Source organism: Myotis davidii, unplaced genomic scaffold, assembly GCF_000327345.1.
Source record: "Myotis davidii unplaced genomic scaffold, ASM32734v1 scaffold273, whole genome shotgun sequence".
In the NCBI taxonomy this organism is placed as follows: Eukaryota; Metazoa; Chordata; class Mammalia; order Chiroptera; family Vespertilionidae; genus Myotis; species Myotis davidii.
The window spans coordinates 108148-128376 of record NW_006286263.1 but is presented as its reverse complement, the minus strand read 5'-3'; the positions used below and the strand labels follow the sequence as shown (position 1 = coordinate 128376).

The following is a 20229-nucleotide window of genomic DNA, read 5'->3' as shown; positions in this document are numbered from 1 at the left end:
ATATATATATATATATATGAATAGGAAAAAAGTATGACATAGTAGCAGTGCCTTTCCCAAAAAGAACTGGCTTCCAGGTTCTGCAATAGCAAATCACAAAATGAAAGTTGTCATAGGAAAACTAAAGTCTTGCATAACTAATGATATTTCTCCTCCAGTCTTAAAAGGATCACCTATGAATAATTGGTATTTTCCAGTGAATATATTGCCTGTTTCTCTCAATAACAATAGTGTTTGTTTTTAGACAAATATTGTAGAGAACAACTTTGTGTTGTTATGTTATTTAAAATAAAATATTAAATAAGTATATCCAGACAAGTGTTAAAATAAGTACCCTTCTGAAAAACATTTTTGGTTCAGATGCCTTAATGGTTCTATGATATTTTTCTTTTTCTTTTTTTAAATATATTTTATTGATTTTTTACAGAGAGGAAGGGAGAGGGATAGAGAGTTAGAAACATCGATGAGAGAGAAACATCGATCAGCTGCCTCCTACACGCCCCCTATGGGGATGTGTCCGCAACCAAGGTACATGCCCTTGACCGGAATCGAACCTGGGACCTTTCAGTCCGCAGGCCGACACTCTATCCACTGAGCCAAACCGGTTCTGGCGGTTCTATGATATTTTTCATCCAGGACATACTTTTTCAGTGGGAAGCAGAAAAAAAATGCACTTGATTTTCCATTTATAAAAATATACAGTTCAATTTTAAATTATATGCCACAATTTTATATGCATCTACCTGGGCATATGAAAGTGTTTTCATTACATTTAATACACATTTGCTAAATGAATGAGTTTTATATTTTTCTCGACGTAAGTTAAAAAGGGAGACAAAAATACAAGACTGCTTTTATCAGAGGGATGTTTATTTTTATTACCAGGTAATTTAAAAAAAAAACTTTAAATGAATTTCTTATTACATTTATAAACAATATAAAGTCATCGCTCATTAACCAGATAGTGGTTTCATTTTTCCTTCCTGCACTGTGATTCTGAATTGAATGTTTAATTTTTAGAGTAAATTCACTTATTATGCTAACAAAAACCTGAGATGAAATGTAATTAGAACTCTTACTGCTTAAAAAAAAAAAAAAGAATCTAAATTTAGTCAGGCAATAATATTGCTTCTTGTTAATGTGATGTTTTTTATATTCACTGAAATCAAGGTCTACAGATAAATGTTTCTATCAATTGTTGAAAACCTTACAACATTATACACTAAGATGATGGTCTCTTATTAAAGACTAGAGGCCCAGTGCATAAATTCATGAACAGGTGGGATCCCTCGGCCTTGCCTTTGGGGAACAGGCCAAAACTGGCTCTCTGACATTCCCTGAGGGGTCCTGGATTGTAAGAGGGAGGTTCTCAGATGACACACCCCGGAATCGGGTTCCTTTCTCTCTGGTTCTGGGTGTGTCACCTGAGAACTGTAGCTGCCAAGTCACCGCAGCCCGGCAGCTCCTGTGTTGAGCGTCTTTCCCCGTTGTTCACTGTGTCATAGCTACTGGTCTGACGATTGAACAGCTGGCTGGTAACTGGTAACTTAGGCTTTTATATAAATAAATTGGTAAATGAGCGTTAACATTAAGGGTTTTTCATTTTTGGTTTTGTTTTGAAAATAAGGTTCATGTGGGAACCTTGCAGAAAAAAAATTAATCATAATATAATAAGCCTTTATTAACTCATGTCACTTGAAATACTATTTAAAGCACAGCTGAGGAATGTCAATCTTTAGTTTAATTTCCTTCTGTTAGAGGCATGTATAAAAATTTCAGTTAATTTTAACTTTACAGAAGTACTCCTTATCACACACGACTCATTGTGATGACATTCAAAAGAGGGCAAGATGGAAGCGGTTAGAGATTACTTTCCAGGCCAGCCTTGAACATAATTGTCTAATGGGCTTTTGTTGGCTTGGCGTTTCCTAAGTGCCTTCTCTGCCCTGCTCCTGACGCTTGCCTTTCACAATTTCTAAAATCAAATCCGCCCACCCCCCAAAAGGGCAAACCCAGGGGCCCCCGCCGCCCCCGCCCAGCTGTCAGCTGCTGCCGCCTCCACGGAGTTGACTAGTCTGTGAGGACAGCCAGCAGTCTCACGTATTTAAAAGGTGTGCTGATCAGGCAACTGCTGAGAATCACAACCACTGCAAGAAGAGAGCACAGCCGAAGCTCCACCGCCTGCCACAGCCCCCCACCCCCGCTCCGACAACCACCAAATCCATGCTCTGTATCAATGAGCTTGGGTTTCATTTTGTTTTATTTTGTAGATTACACATATAAATTAGATCACATGATATTTGTCTTTCTGTAATAATGCTCTAATCCCAACTAAACATTTTCATGTACCATGAATTACTTAATTCTTAGGGGGTGCTGGTTGAGAAAAGTATATTATTTTATTCCTTTCCAATTTTTACCTACATAATATTTAAAAATCATGAATATAGAAAAGCTTTTGAGACTTAAATAAATGAATCCCCAAAGAAGGAATTCCTGGCATTATTAAGATTGTGAACAAATTGGCTCTGAAATCATAGGCAACATAGGCAGAAGCTTAGCATATTTACTCCAAGCTACTGATTCATGTATTTTGTATTTTCCAGTTGTCTGTGTGTGTGCTTTTAAATCTATTTCCTGCTTATGTTTCTAATGAAACTTTAATTAAATATTTTTATTTCTCATAAACATTTGGAAATCTTTAATATCTAGCCATGTGAAATTTACTGTTTTATTAATGCTATTGAATTTATTTATTTTTTTGTTACTTTTTCAAGACTTTTCAGGGTGTATTAACCAAAGGCTTGACCACTTGTTCTTAGAAATGATAAAAAGTCCTGTGTTCCCTTCTTTCCAAATGTTTGTATTTTGAGAGATTAACAAAAGATTGGCCTAACAAGAAGATCAAATGTTTTTTTGTCTGTTTGTTTATAAGTATAAGGAAAAAACTTGCTCATGGTAGTTTCAGTGCAAAGTAACTAAAAAATAAATCTGTGGGAAGGTTGAGATTGATTAAAGATATCTGGTATAAAATCTGAAACACAATAATGACTCTGGTGCATGAATGAGTGGATAGATAAGTAAGGGAGGTACAGTAATAACATCTTTTGTTAATGAGCATAGTGGAGAGATTTGTGGTTCAGATATTATATTACTATCAACAGGAAATTCTTTGTCTCTTTCTTGTTGCTTTCCTTTGTCATTTCTTGCATTCCTTATTTAACCAGCCATGTATGTTTGTTTCTATGTATGTATGTATGTATGTATTTGACCCAAAACATATGGTTTGCTATTTGGTGGTGTTGATTATGTATAGGTTATATGTATGGTTTTTGGTTCCTTGTTCATAATTTTTTTTATTTTTAGCCATTTTATGCTATGATTTCAGCTTGTTCAGTAGTAAAATATATTAACAGTAATACATTTACAGTGATTTACTTCAAGAATTTTAAATTACATGTGTTCCTTTGCTGTTTTTTGTTTATTTTGAATAATTGTTTCCAATTTGAAAATGTCAAAATACTATTAAAGTAGAAAGTAGATCTTTTTAAAAAGCAAATATAATATCTGAGTGTCGTAAAGGGATAATGAAACATTAAAAGTTGCCTCAAGCCCTAACCAATTTGGTTCAGTAGAGAGTCAGTCTGCAGACTGAAGGGTCCAGGTTCGATTCCAGTCAAGGACATGTACCTTGGTTGTGGGTGCATTCCCAATAGGGGATGTGCAAAAGACAGCTGATTGATGTTTCTCTCTCATCGATGTTTCTAACTCTTCTATCCCTCTCCATCCCTCTGTGTTAAAAAATCAATAAAATATATATATTTTTAAAAAGTTGCCTCAAAATTCTAAAAAAAACAACAAAATTTGTTTTGGACAATATTATTTATTTTAAATCTAAAATAGATTAATACAGAAGTACAATAAATGCAATAATTTAAATTAGATACTGTTAACACCCTCATTGAGGCCAATTTATTTTCTGTTCTGTTTTTGTTTTATTTTTCATTAAATGTAGTTAGTAAACTTGAGGTCACAATAACCTATTTTATGTTTTCAGGCAGTTGATTACAGCTGCTTTATACATATATATTTTACTGAAAAATTTAGAATATAAGTTGTGGGACTATTGTACACCATCTAAAAACATAACAAGACCACTACAGAATAATATATATTTTCTCCACAAGAATTTAAGGAATTTGTTTAAGGTAAACATATTCCATTTACCTTTTTTTGCCAAGTATTTCTATTGTATTTTTAAGCACTCATAAAATTCTTAACTGCAAACTAGATTTTAATTTAGTTTATTTGCTTGTATTAATATTGAAGGAAAACTAAATGTTCCATTTATAAAGCTAAAAAAAAATACAACTATTATCACAACATTGGCATCAATTGACTTTCATTTCCTAAATTTTAGTGTTCCCCCTGTTTACTCACAATAATAAACTTAAAAACAACCATTAAAATACCAATAGCTAACAAAATTCCAGAAACACAAAACAGCTTATTGTACATACAATTGCTAAGGTAAATGGAACGTTTTTCAACAAAGACTGCAGGTATGAGCCCATTCTCTTCTCAGTATGATCGAATTCGAATTGCATTCTATAATGCTAAAAAGGCAGTGTTCCGTTAGATCAGACAGAATGAAGACTATCTACTCCTTTTTCCTTGCAAAGCCTTTTCTTCGGTCTCAGGGAAAGTCCAGTAGTATTTCTACTTTTACTGGATGTGGAGGTGCCTATGTGTGAAGTGTTTGGGGGAAAGGACTTCACATAGAGGTGGATTAGATGAGAAAGGCATAGTTTTCTTCTCTTCTTCAGTTAATGATGATGATGATAATAATAATGACAATAATAATTTATCTTATTATGTTTGTGAGTTAAATGTTAGTTGAGTTACAGTTATGGATAAGAAATATCTCATTTTTAAAATTTCATGGATAAAAGAGAAAATAAACCAAATTTAATGACTGGAATTTGACACCTAAATAAATGTTCTATCAAGATTTGGAAGCAGGAAAGTCTCTCAGATTACTCAATCACTTCCCTCTCATCTTAAATTAATAATGCTGGGATTATAAATAAAATCTGTTTTGTCTTTTGTTTTTTTGCTTTAGGTCATGTTTTGTGTGTGCGTGCTTGGCTTGTTGTTGTTGTTTTGCAATAGAAACTATCCTTCTTGTATCAGTACAGGGGATCACTCACTGTAGAAAGAATGATAAACATATTATTGCAATTGAGTTATCCTAAAAATGTGGTACTATATGAAGTGGGACGTAGGAAGTAGCGATTTGTTACTGGGTGCATATTTAAGTAGGAAATTGCCTAGATAAGGTAATGTTAAAACTTCAAATATTATCAAATAATACAAACAATTTTATCAAATATTACAAACTAGAGGCCCAGTGCACTAAATTCATGCACTGGTTGAAGAGTCTCTCAGCCCTGCCTGTGCCCTCTTGCAGTCCAAGAGCCCTCAGGGGATGTCCTAAGCAAGCAGGCGGACATCCCTCTCACAGCCTGGGACCCCTTTCTCCTTACTGCGTGCCTCCTCATTGCTCAGCCCACTGCTCCTTAGAGCTGCTGCAGAGGCGGAAGAGGCTCCCACCACTGTTGCTGCACTCCCCAGCCATGAGCCTAGCTTCTGGCTTTATTCTCTTATTGAAGTTCTTGCAGGAAAAGTATATTCCATCCTGTGGGAGTGCACTGACCACTAGGGGGAAGCTCCTGTGTTGAGCGTCTGCCTCCTGGTGGTCAGTGTGCATCATAGTGACCTGTCATTCAGTCATTCGGCTGATTTGCGTATTAGTTTTTTTAATATAGGATACTATGTTGGCTCTGCCATAACGCAATTTCCTAATCATTTTTCTTCTGTGTAATGTGGATATGTCTTAATATTGCTTTCAATAATCTAGAGATGTAAAAATTAATCTACAGAGGTCATTGTAAATTTATATGGATGTTTGTGCTGGAGTTATGTGAGAAAGTATTTCGTACTATTCTCATCACACTGACCTGTAAACCCTGAGAATGATTTTCCTGAGATAACTAAATTTTCTTTATCATGTGTCACTTCTTAATGACCAGTAGAAGTAATTGCTTTAAATGATATTTTGGAAAGAAATAAAATGTGTTCTATACATGGCTACTTAATGGTATTAAACATTTATAGCCAATTAGTATATACATACGGGCATTTGAGGGCAGGATATTTGTATTTAGAACATTACTGTTTCATATAAGGATAAATGGGTACATGGTAAAACATGCTATTTGTGGGGTTAATGAATAATGGCTTATATTGCAAATGATTATTTTAAACTCTGCGTGGTGAATATTGTGAAATTACATTTTCTCCTTTGGATTTTGTTTTTCCTTGACATATCTTTCATATTAATTAAATGCACTCTGTAGTTGATATGTTAACTTTCAGCAGGGAAAATGAATAGAAGCCTTATTCTCTTATTGAAGTTCTTGCAGGAAAAGTGTATTCCATATTGATAATGACTCATTTTAGGAACTAGAGTAATATTCTTAAAAGTTCTACCTTTATAGTATTATGTATCAAGAAGTAGCCATAGAGAATTATAAAAGTCCATTGCAATTAATCCAAGAACTGGTAAGTTAAAAAAAAAAGTGTGGATAAATCTTTGTTAAGAGGAATCTTATCAAGATTTCAGTGAAAAGTGTGTTAGGGTCTGTTTCTCAAAAATGAATTGTTCCTGATATTGAAAATTTTATTCCCAGATGCTTTGCTGTCTAATGTTGACCAGATTGTCCAGGAAACACAGGTGAGATTCTTGTCTGTCACATACATCAGCTCTTTAAATGGGTATATTCTTTTATAAATGAACTTTAAATTTTTGTTTTGCCAGCTTATGTACCTTATTGAAATTTCAATTACAACTTAATGTCAAGAGTAAAGAATGAAGTTCAGTGCAGTCAAGTGCATTTCCAATTCCTAAATTTACATATTTCTGGTTAAGTGAACATTTCTGACTCATGCTGTAAGAATAGAGGGAACACTGATATGACTGAGTCAGTGTTGGAGTCATGCATGATCTAATGAGCATTTAAAAATATTTCCCAGTGGGAAGACAGTGGCTTCATAAGAATCTGTTCACTCCTATCCTTGACATCCACGCCCGAAGAGGAGCTGATGATACTTCACATTTCATTAAAGTGGAGGAGCAGGAGTGCTTCTCTCTTATCTAAAATGAGTGAAGCTGCTCGAAAATGGAGAAAAAGACAACCCATGAAATATTCATGGAATCCTTTTGTCAGCAACAAATTACCCTTCTTGGTGTGCTTTTATTTTTTTAAGTTTCAAATGAGGATTTGATGCCTGCATTTTAATTGGATTAGAAAGTGTGTTTCCAGAGCAGAATAGCACTTTAGCAATCTGTTCAAACAGCTGGAATCATCAGCCATTTGCTTGAAGTTTGGCACAGGAAAAATCTCCTGCTTTGAAAAGTTCTCAAAGAGGCCATTGACTTATTTCTTGGTAATAAAAATAAGATCTTGGTTTTGTTTTTACATTTCACAATAACTTGGACAATCATTGAAGGTGACTCCTAAAAAATTACATCTCCAAATCAAACAAAATGTTTTTCGTGCATCATTTCTTTACAGAATTTAGGATTCCATTCCTGTGTTGGAAAAAAAAAAAAAGAGCAGATGGCTCACTAGAAACAATCAATAGCACAGCGTCTGCCTCATATTTTATGTTCTGTTTTGTGCACTGAACTGACCCGCCTGAAGGTGCACTGTGTTACCACCACCCCTCTTCCCCTTCTCAATCTTAACCCCTCTCTTCTCTGTCTCCCTCTTCCCCCTGCCTTCTTTCCTTCCTTTTTTGGTTTGATTTTAAAAAGTTCATTTATTGTGTAACTTTGGACATCTAGCTGTCCTAAAAGTTAAGATATCGTTTGAAAGGTGTAAGGAGCTAAATGGTTAATCCATCAGAAGCACAGTCCAGAATGATGCTAAATGTTCTATCAAGATTTGGAAGCAGGAAATCAGTCTGAATCCCAGACATTCATATTATTGGGTTTATTTATGTATTTACTACATTCTTATAAGTTGAATTTAAAGAATTTAAAGTCTGTGTACTACCAGAGATAACACAGGCTTTGCCAATATGATAAGTAAGATTTATAATAATGACATTTTTGTCCTAAAGTAACTAGTATTAATTATAGAAACTTCAAAAAGTATCATTAAAAAGTAAATATTAATCCATCATGGTCCAACACCTAGACACAGACACTAATAATATTTCAGTGATTATTTATTTGCACATGCAGTAAATTCATGTGTACTGGTAGGTATGTGTGTTTTGTATTAAGTTTACATAGTGAAGGTGTACTAGTATATGTGAAATATGTCACCTTTTAAAAAATATTTTGTTAAGACTCTTTTTAGTTTATTTTATGAAATGAATGACTATGTCATCATGTCATAAAAATTTTCCTTCCATGTTGTCTAATCCTTTTGCTGTCTACAAGCATTAGAAAAAAAAATTCCGCACAAAGAATTGTTTTAACAACATTTAGTGGCAATACATCATTCACTTGTTAACCAACTCCTTGCTACATTCTATTATCAGATTTAAGCCACCATATGACCACAGTATAATTAATCTTGCTACTTGGTCAGTGGTTTCTGCTGTAGCAGGCCCGCAGTCCCGACAACTGTCAGGACAACCATCCGGTGATGCCCCTTTGAGGAGACTGGCCTGTGTGCTCTGAGTCATCTCCTGGCCTTTCACGTGTCAGCAGGACTTTCTGCGTGTGAATAAAGGGAGAAGGAGAGCTGGCAGAGATTCCAGCTGTGCTCACAGCTGGTCTACTCTTTCTGTAAATAGAAAATAAAAGTAAGCAATAAACCCATGTTCCTTTTTTAATATATAAAAATGTTTCCAAGGCAACAATTATAAATTGATTACACCACAGTCCCTAATAGAACATCAAGCTCTAATAGGAAGGTACAAAGAGGGAAGAAGGTACAGTGCATGAATTTTGTGCACTGGGCCTCTAGTAATATATAAATGAATAAAAAGTAATTTTGATTATAAATAAACAGCAATATCTAAATAACTATGTGAAAACACAGGAAAACAAAGGAAATCAGAGCTATGCAGCACAGCAAATGTGTGTATATGATCCAGATATCTCTTTAATGGTTTTATTTTCTCCCCTCAAGGAAAAATGACCAACATTCAAGTTAATTTTTCAAGTTAATTTTTCAAAATAAGAATACTATATAGGCCCTTATATAGAAAACATCTATTTTTATAATAATTAAAGCACATTTTTGACTTATTTATTTGAACATTACAGAAAAATCAGAAAAAAGTAAACCCTAGTGTCAGTCTTGACCTTTAGAAACCATTTCATTCTTTTATAGATATTAGAACTATATAAGATAAAAATCTTTCATAGCTCTTAATTATATTTGAGTAACGGCAGCAACAGCATTTTCGCACAATCCATTCAACATCAGGACATTTTTCCAACTCTTAATATTGAAGTAGCTTTAATTTGCTCTTTTCTTTGTACCATTAATAAGACTATCCACCATGTTGTACATGATACCCTTTAACTGTGATGTGAGGGCCATTACTGAAACACCCTGAATCTACGCCCCATTCATCATTTTTACTTCTTATAAAAGTTTGACATAATTATTACAATTTATTTTGTTTATCTCTCATGCTCTTGTAACTTTTGATATTAAAATAAACTTTGCTATTCTGTAATTTTTGGTATTAAAATAAACTTTGACTATTGACAAAGTCAAACTAGTTATGCTATCCACTATATTCTTCTTCTATATGTAGCTACTTTCTGAAACTTTAACTTTGGCATAATGGAATTATATATTTTTTCTCTTAAAAGGAACATATTAGGTATACCAAAAAAAATCCTGTTGAGATCCAATTTCATCAAAATAAGCTATGCTATAAACCCAACAGAGAGGAATATAGATATATCCCATTGTAATTTAGTTATTTTGCATTTTTAAAAATAATCTTCCAGGTAAAGTATGATAACTGATACTTATATTTCAGTTATTTCCATGGTAATCATTTATTACAAAAAGGATATACATCTCTTATCTATTAATAATCCTTCAACATTGTGTAAATTCTTTGTTCAATAATTTTAAAAATTAGTTTGTTCCAAAATTAATTACACTTACTTAGATTACCAAGTTGTTGAAATACATTTTCTTCAATATATTTCAGTACCTTGCCTACCTTTATCAAATAATCTAAAGAATCATAATATACTTTAATAATTTTATCACCAAGTTATCCAAGTAGATTCTACATCAGCATTCTGATATAGAATATTTATTAGATAACTAAGAAACTATATTTCATGATTTATTTGTGCCATATATTTATAACCCCTAAATATGTGATTGTTTTTGTATGGGAAGAAGAAAAATTAATTTTATTTTATATGTATGAAATTGTATAGTTCTCAAAAATTACTTTCCATTTTGATCAAGCATAGACTTTCTGGACAAATCTTAAATATAGTATTAAGTACTAAGTGCTCAGAACATAGAGAAAAACATATTTATAGTTTATTATTATAAATTTATTATAGAAGTATATATTATATGTGACACATTAATATATTCAGATATTTTAATAATGGTTTTTATATTATTTCTTTTAAAATCACATTAACTACTAACTTTGCTGGTGAATTAGTGTCAGTTTGCACATTTATTGCATTTGTCCTGTTGGTGAGGGACTAATTATTGAATATGTTTAATTGTCTTTACCATCATTAAATTTATAATTAAATTTTATAAAATTTCAATATTATACTAAACTCCCAGCAGAATGTATTTAAAAGGTAGAGATCACTTAGGTTTTAGATGTAATGAACAAATTTTATGTAATATGTTCATGTTTTAAAAACCAGTATAAATATTTATTATAACTTAGATGCTACACATTAATGAATACAATCATTATGGTTTTTTTTTTTCTTGAGAATGTACATGTGAAAAATCAAAGCAAAGGAAAATTCCATTTCACAATTTGCCTTTGACTTGCATAGTGATTTAGGCTAAAAACATTTAGATTTTTTTAAAATCAAATTATTTTATATATCCACCTATTTGAATGACCGAGCAATATCTTAAGTGCTAATGTGCATGTCTAGGCTGTTTTCAGAGGAGTGCCTTGTATTACAGCAAGGCACTCCTGCCTGAGTTCTGACAGTTCAGTAAGTTCTGGATTTCTAGCACAATGATCTTATCAGTTATATGTTTCTTTTCTTTTATATTTTTTCCTTTCATTTCAGAGGCTGGAGTTAATCTGAAGAGCACCACTTCTCTCTCCTAAAAAAAATGTTGCCACTGATATTTTTACTGGATAAAATTCAAAAAAAAAAGTTTCAATTTACAAAGGCTAATTGTTGAACTGATGTCCTAGAAGAAGTTGTCCACAGGAGCTGAAGCAGAAGTTTCTGATGCCGGTGCAACTGGCTCCATCAGATCACTGTTCATCTCTTTTAAAACCAAATTGTTTTTCTTCTGGTCCACAATTATTTTTTTTAAAAAGAAGGAAAGAAATAAGCCTATATTGGGCATCAAGTTCTGTATCAATCCATGTTACATTGCCATCCATGATTTAAGACTGTAGAATCTTGAATAATCTATATCACTTTAACGAATAAATGTTTTACTATGACAGAATTCGCACTTTGCCTGATTTGTGGAAATATCACTTCAAGTATGAATGGTGAAATGATGATTGCAAGAACTAATAATATTATTTTACATTTATGTAGTGCAAAAACCTTAAGGCATTACAAATTGTTTTATAATTCTGGAACTCTTTCTTCTGTGACGGAAATCCACCCACTTCTCGGGAGAGCAGTGCAGCTGTTTAAACAGTGTTACAGGCATTGTATTCCTCAGTGTAAGACAGAAAATGATGAGGGATCTCTTTTCCTAGCGGAACTTCAGAAAGCATTCAGGTAGGCATGTTGTAATTAATACAGATTTATTCATTGCTTTTCTGGAGAGCTAGGGCAATGATGTTTTAATAATTTTAGGCCTTATGTTTCATTTTAAGTGTCAATTTCTCCAATTTTGCACAATTCCAGAGAAAATAACGAACATACATCTGATTTAACTCCAGTAGAAATAGTAGTAAGATATCTTTGATGGCTAGTAAATGTTAATACTGTCATGTTTAAACAAAATCAAAGCCCAGCATTTAAGAGGTGCTCCAGGTGTCAAGCAGGCCCAAGTTCAGACTTTAGCTAAGTGAATTTGGCCATTCTACATTTCCATGGACTTACAGGATAAATATATTGTAAAATTTGAAAATGTACACTAATCATTGCATTTGGCTTAAGCAAGAAATTCAGTTAGAAATATTAGTGCCATTGTTATTAACAATTGAAGTAAGGTTCTCTAAAACATCAGAGATTTTATTTTTGCCCCTTGACAATTCTGGTAGTTATTAATTAGTAAAAGTAATATGTAGTTTAATTTTTTTAAAATTAGTTAAAACTAAAAAAGCCAGAGAACTTTGTTTTTTATTTTATATACATTTGTAATTCCTCTTTTTTCTTTTCTTTTTTAATTAAATTATTACATATGTGTCCTTATCCCCACATTATCCCCCTACACCCCACTCGTGCCCTCACCCCCCTGTTGTCTGTGTTTTTTAAGAAATTTAGATTAATCTGTTAACCATTTCGTATCACTTAGACTATTTTAAATATGCAATCATCCAAAGAGAGGTTACAGAATGCTAGTCATTAAATGGCACTTGGAATCTGTGGTAGTAGCCACTTAAACAGCAGTTTAAACATCTGTACATACACAAACACACACTCCCAAATACATGCAATACATGATTGAAACAGAAGGAAGAGGTTTGAGTTCAAATGTTATAGTTAATTTGTGACCTAGGGCAACTGGCTAAATTCTGTTTCTTTACAAATGCCCTGGAACAATCTTGTTTACATACGTTTTTACATATGCATGAAGAAATGTTTATGGGGACAAGGGGACAATGAACAATATTTCATATGAGTGGAATCATACAGTATTTGGCTTTTCATGTCTGGCTTTTCCTTCTTACCAAAATGTTCCAAGATTCATCCATGTTGAAGCATGTGTTAGAACTTTATTTCTTTTCATAGCTAAATAATATTCCTTTGCATATATGTGACACATTTTGTTTATCCATTCATCTTGTGATGGACACTTGTATTGTTTCCACTTTGTAGGCACAGAGAATAATGTTAAAATGAACATTTTTATACAGGTATACATATTTGTTTCAGTTTTCAAATTGTTGACTATATACTTTAAGGGTAGAATTGCTAGAGCACATAGCAATATTTTTTGAGTTCATTAGGGAACTGCTAAATTATTTTTTACCGTGGCTACATTTTACATTCACTCAATGCGTAAGTGTGCAAGGGTTCCATTTTGTCCACACATGTAATTTTTAAATTTTTAATAGTCATCCTTGTAGGTATGAATTATCTCATTATTATTTTCAGTTTCTTAATCAAATAACAATGATGTTGCTCTTCTTTTCATGTACTTATTGGCCAGTTGTATGTCTCCTTTGAAAAATGTTAACTCAAGTCCGTTGCCCCTCCTTTTGTTATTTAGCCACTGCACATTCTATATATTTTAACATTAACTCTGTGAAATAGGTTAGTTTCTATTTTCTAAATTACAAGATTTTAATTGGGCCATGACAATTAAATTCTATTTAAGAAAATTGCTTGAATTCCAGACCCTAATGTTTGTATATCATTTGCCAGTATATTAACCCATTCTATAGATTACCTTTTCACTTTCTTTTTTATATATATGTTAATTTTTATTGACTTTTTATTTTATTTTTTTACACAGGATTTTATTTTTATTTAATCATTATTATTAAAAGTATTACATGTCCTCCTTTTTACCCCCCACAGACCCATTCTAGCCTGCTCCCACCCCTGGCCCAAGCCTTCACCACCCTATTGTCTGTGTCCATGGGTTATGCATATATGCATACAACTTCTTTGACTGACCTCTTCCCACCACACACCCACCCCTGCCTGCCCTCTAAGATTCTACAGTATGTTTGATGCTTCTGTGTCTCTGAATTTATTTTGTTCATCAGTTTGTTTTGTTTAATAGATTCCACATATGAGTGAGATCATGTGATACTTGTTTTTCTATGACTGGCTTATTTCACTTAGCATAATACTTTCCAGGCCCCTCCATGCTGTCTCAAAGAGTAAGAGATCCTTCTTTTTTACATCTGTATAGTATTCCAAAGTGTAAATGTACCATCGCTTTTTTATCCACTCATCTACTGATGGACACTTGGACTGTTCCCAGATCTTAGCTATTGTAAATTGCACTACTATGAACATAGTAATGCATACATTATTTCTTATTAGTGTTTTGGGTTTCTTAGGATATATTCCTAAAAGTAGGATCACTGAGTCAAATGGCAGTTCTGTTTTTTTTATTTTTTGAGGAAACTCCGTATTTTTCCATAATGGCTGCACCAGTCTGTATTCCCACCAGCAGTGCAGGAAGATTCCCTTTTTTCCACAAACTTGCCAGCACTTGTCATTTGTTGATTTGGTGATGGTAACCATTCTGGTAGGTGTGAGATGATACCTCATTATCATTTTAATATGCATCTCTGAAATGATCAGTAACTTTAAGCATGTTCTCATATGTCTCTTAGGCATCTGTATGTCCTCTTTGGGGAATTGTCTACCAACTCATTTGCCCCTTTTTTTTTTTTTTTTGATGGGATTGTTTATCTTTCTTTTGTTAAGTTGTATGAGTTCCTTACATATTTTGGATATTAACTCTTTATCAGATATATCATTGCCAAAAATGTTCTACCATACAGTGGGCTCTAATTACATTTCTTTCTGATGGTTTCTTCTGCTTTGCAGGAGGTTTTTATTTGGAACTACATCCATGTTTATGTTCTCCTTAGTTTCCTTTGCCCTAGACCATGGTCGGCAAACTGCGGCTCATGAGCCACATGTGGCTCTTTGGCCCCTTGAGGGTGGCTCGTCCGAAGCCTTAGGAGTACCCTAATTAAGTTAATAACAATTTACCTACCTATATAGTTTAAGTTTAAAAATTTGGCTCTCAAAAGAAATTTCAATCATTGTACTGTTGATATTTGGCTCTGTTGACTAATGAGTTTGCCGACCACTGGTCTAGGAGATGTATCTGCATAAATATTGCTAGGAGAGATATCTGAGATTTTGTTGCCCATGGTTTCTCCTACAATTTTCATGGTTTCATGGTTTACATTTAAGTATTTTATCCATTTTGAGCTTATTATTATGTATATTGTAAGTTGGTGATTTAGCTTCATATTTTGCTTGTACCTGTCCAATTTTCTCAATACTATTTGTTGAAGAGACTGTCTTGAATAATTGTATGCTCTTGCATTCTTTGTCAAATATCAATTGAGCATAATGGCTTGGGTCATTATCTGGGGTCTCTGTTCTGTTCCACTGATCTAGATGCCTTTCTTGGGTCAGTATCAGGTTGTTTTGATTGCAGTGGTTTTACAGTATTACTTGATATCTGGTATTGTGATCCCTCCAACTTTGTGCTTCTTTCTCAAGATTGCTGTGGCTATTTGGGGTCTTTTTTGTTCCATTTAAATTTTTGCAGTATTTTTTCTAGATTTGCGAAATATGCCATTGGTATTTTAATAGGGATTGTATTGAACCTATAGATTGCTTTGGGTGGGATGGACATTTTACTGATGTTGATTCTACCAACCCATGAACACAGTTATATTATTCCACTTGTTTATATTTTCCTCTATCTCTTTTTTCAAAGTCCTGTAGGTTACTAAGTACAAGTCTTGTACCTCCTTGGTTAAGTTTATTCCTAATTATCTTAAATTTTTTGTTGCAATTGTAAATGTTATTGTATATATAATTTCAGAGATGGAAAGAAAGATAGAACCGTCAATGATGAGAGAGAATCACTGATTGGCTGCCTCCTGCACACCCCTTACTGGGGATTGAGCCCATAACCAGGGCATGTGCCCTGACTAGGAATTGAACCGTAACTTCCTGGCTCATAGGACGATGCATAACCACTGAGCTGCACCGGCCAGGTAGGATTTTTTAGAGGTGAAAGCAGCCATCTCTGTCTTGTTCCTGATCTTAAGGGAAATGCTTTTAGATTTTGCCCATTGAGTAAGATGTAGGCTTTGGGTTTGTTCTATGTGGTGGTCTTTATTATGTTGAGGTATAATCTCTCTATTACCACTTTGCTAAGAGTTTTTATCAAAATGGTTGCTGGATTTTGTCAAATGCTTTTTCTGCATCTAATGAGATGATCATGTGATTTTTATCTTTCATTTAGTTTATGTGATTTATAACATTTATTGATATGTGAATATTGTACCAGTTTTGCATCCCTGAAATAAACCCCACTTGGTCAAGGTTTATGGTATTTTTAATATATTGATGGATCCTACAGGCTAACATTTTGTTGAGGATTTTAGCATCTATGTTCATCAGGGATACTGACTGAAATTCTCTTTCTTTGTAGGGTCTTTATCTGGTTTTGGAATTAGGGTAATGCTGGCTTCATAAAAAGAGCTTAAAGTGTGTCTTCCTTTGGGAGTTTTGGAATAGTTTGAGGAGGATAGGTGTTTGTTCTTCTTTGAATGTTTGGTAAAACTCTCCCGTGAAGTCGTGTGGTGGGGACCAGAATCCTTTGTATTTCTGTGGTGTGACTTGTTACTTTACCACTTTTGTTTCTGACTTTATTTGGGTCCTCTCTTTTTTTTCTTGATTAGTCTGGCTAATGGATCATCAATCTTGTTTATCTTTGAAAAAAAAACACAAAACAGCTCTTTATTTCATTGATTTTGTTTTGTTTTTTTTTTTTTTTTTTTTTTTTTTTGGTTGTATTCCATTTATTTCTGCTCTAATCTTTACTATTTCCTTCCTTCTACTTACTCTGGGCTTGTCCTCTTTCTAATTCTTTAAGTTGTACAGTTAAATGGTTTATTATTAATTTTTTTTGAGGTAGGCTTATAGTGCTATGAACTTCCCTCTCAGGACTGCTTTTGCTGTGTCTCAGATATTTGGGGTTGCTATAGGTTCATTTTCATTTGTTTCCAAGAAGATTTTTATTTCTTTCTTGATCTCATTGATAATCCATTCATTGTTTAATAACATGGTATTTAGCCTCCATGTGTTTGAAGGTTTTTGAGTGTTTTTATTGTAGTTGATTATTCATTTCATTCCATTGTGTTATGAGAAGATGCTTGATATGATTTCAGTCTTCTTAAACATGTAGAGATTTCCTCTGTGGTCTATCTTTGAGAACTATACATGTGCACTTGAGAAGAATGTATATCTGCAACTTTGGAGTGAAATGTTCTATAAATGTCAATTGAATCCATCTGAGCCAGTGTGTAATTTAGAGTCACTGTTTCCTTTTTAATTTTTGTATCAAAGATCTATCCATTGAAATCAGCGTGGTGATAAAATCCCCTATGACGACTCTATTGCTGTTGATCTCTCAAAGTCCTCCAGAACTTTTTTTATATACATAGGTGCTCCTATATTGGGTTCATATATGTTTACCAGTGTTATATCCTCTTTTGGATCTATCCCTTTCGTATTACATAGTGACTTTTATTGTCTCTTGTGATGGCATTCATTCTGAAGTCTAATTTGTCAGATATGAGTATTGCTACCACAGCTTTTTTTTGTTTCCACTTGCATGGAAAAATTTTTCCATCCCTTACTCTCATCCTGTGTGAGTGTTTTTTTCTGAGGTAGGACTCTTGTAGACAGCATATAATTGCATCAGATTTTTGTATCCATTCAGCTACCCTATGTCCTTGGGCTGGAGCATTTAATCTATTTACATTTAAGATTATTATTGATAGGTACACATTTATTGGCATTTTAATTCTTTATGCTTGTGTTTCTCTCTATATATTTCTTCTCATTACAGCAGACCTTTTAGCATTTTTTTGCAATGCTGGTATGGTGTCGATACACTTCTTTAGCCTTTCTCTGTCTGGGAAGCTCTTTATTTGACTGTCTATTTTGAATGATAGCCTTGCTGTACATAGTAAACTTGGTTTCAGATCCTGGCTTTCCATTACATTGAGTACTTAATGCCATTCCCTTCTGGTCTGTGGAGTTTCTGGTGAAAGATCAGCTGACAGCATTATGGGGCCTCTTTTGTAGATAACAAATTGCTTTTCTCTTGATGCATTTAATATTATGTCTTTGTTTTTAATTTTTGGAATTTTAATTATGATGTGTCTGGGGGTGGGCCTGTTTGAGTTCTTATTGTGTGGGATTTTCCATGCCACCTGAAGTTGTGTGTTTTTTCCTTCATCAGATTAGGAAAATTTTCTGATATTATTTCTACAAACATTTTTTTTTAATCTCTTTCTCACTTTCTTCCCCCTCTGGAATTCCTCTAATGTGAATATTGTTACAGTTCATGTTGTCCCACAGCTCCCTTAAGTAGTTCTCTTGCTTTTTAATTGTTTTTGTTTTTTTTTTCTTTTTGGTTCTGATTGTGTGATTTTCTCTAGCATGTCTTCTAATTCACTGATACAATCCACAGCTTACCCTAATCTGCTGTGGGGTGTTCCTTCCAATGTGTTCTTTGTCATTCTTTATTTCCAGCTGGTCTTTTTCATAGTTACTACATCTTATGCTGTTGAGCATCCTTGTCATCATTATTCTGAACTCTATATTTAACAAATTTTTATCTCAGTTTCATTTAGCCCTTCTTCTGGAGAATTATCTTGTTCTTTCAATTTTGGCTTCTTTTTTTGTCTCCCCATTTTGGCTGCCTGTTTGGGTTTCTATCTATGTATTAGGTAGATCTGCTATGATTTTCAGTCTTAGTTCAGGACAATGCCAGATGCTGTATATGACTGGCCTTTGCATCCTGTTTGGAGCTATAAGCTATCCAAAGCTAGTGGCTTCCTCTGCTGGGGTTGAGTACCTTTTGAAAGGAACAAGATGTGCACTAAGGTCTGTTTTTCCTATCCCTCATCCCAAAATTAGATTAGGAAAAGACAAAGATTCAAATCCTCCAGAGACCCAACTTTGCCTGCAGTCTGATTGTTATTCAGTCTTGATTTGCCTCAGGCTATTGACCACAGGGGAGGGCAAGAGGTTTTCCAAATGGTGGGACAACTGCTTCTACCTGCAGTTTGATTGTTATTTTCAGTCTCTTAATGGGCTTCAGAAACTCCACAGGATTTGGCAAGGGGTTTTCTAATAGAGTGAACCAATTGCTCCCCCCCATTGCTCTAGGCAAAGTTGCCTGGATGGTAAAGTTCTGCCTGAGAAAGATGTCCTCCACAGTGTGAGGGAATGACTCAGCACAAGAAAACAGTGTATCTGCCTTGAAGCTCTATACCCAGAGCCTCCAACCCTGGCTTTTGCTCACACAGCTCCAGTTCACTCTGCCCTCCTGCTGGAACCCAAGGTGACTGGCTGCACACAAAATTTTATGCATTTGGCTTTTAAAGAGGGTGCCTGCATTTCCAGCCATCTCTCTCTGGTAGACAACACCCCTGTTGCTTTTCACAGTCTGATATTGTGTGGGCACCTTTTTCAGTTCTGATGCTCTGGGCTGGAGGACAAAGCTTGGAGTTTAGATCACAGAGTTCTCAGTGGGAACACCCCACCACCACCACCCCGCCACACATACACACACAGCTTAGATATCCCTCCAGAACTTCAGCTGCTGTCTGCGGGAGCCTGACCAGACCTTTTGCACCTCCACACTTCCTACCATCTCTACGCAGTCTCCACTTTCTGTTTGGTTATCAGGTTTTTCTCCAGCTAGTCCTCAGTTGATTATTCAGGATATTTTTTCTATATTTTAGTTGTAATTTCACTTTGGTCCTGGGAACATGTCAGTCTAGCTCCCATTTACTCTGCCACATTTTGCAATCTTCACCTTTTCACTCTTTTGATATACTTTGATGAATAAAAATGTTTAATTTTTATGAGATACAATTGTTTCGCTTCATTTTTTTTCTTTTAGCATCACATATAAGATTTATGACCCAACCAAAGGTTGTCTAGATTTAGCCCTAATGTTTTATTTTTAAAGTTTTATGGTTTTAGCTCTTAAAATTAAGTGGTTGATCCATTTTGAGTACATTTTTGTATATGACTTTGAG

The 20229-nt window shown here is 34.1% G+C and overlaps 1 protein-coding gene across 1 annotated transcript in view; it reads left to right on the top strand.

Annotated features, from left to right (window-relative positions):
• Positions 1-11723, top strand: part of LRFN5 (leucine rich repeat and fibronectin type III domain containing 5) — a 293562-nt gene extending 281839 nt beyond the window's left edge. Inside the window, exons 5-6 of the mRNA XM_006757727.2 lie at positions 6753-6796; positions 11333-11723. Coding sequence (XP_006757790.1) covers positions 6753-6796; positions 11333-11350 — 62 coding nt within the window. The 3' untranslated portion in view covers positions 11351-11723. The remainder of the gene's footprint in view (positions 1-6752; positions 6797-11332) is intronic.
• The last annotated feature ends 8506 nt before the right edge of the window (positions 11724-20229 follow it).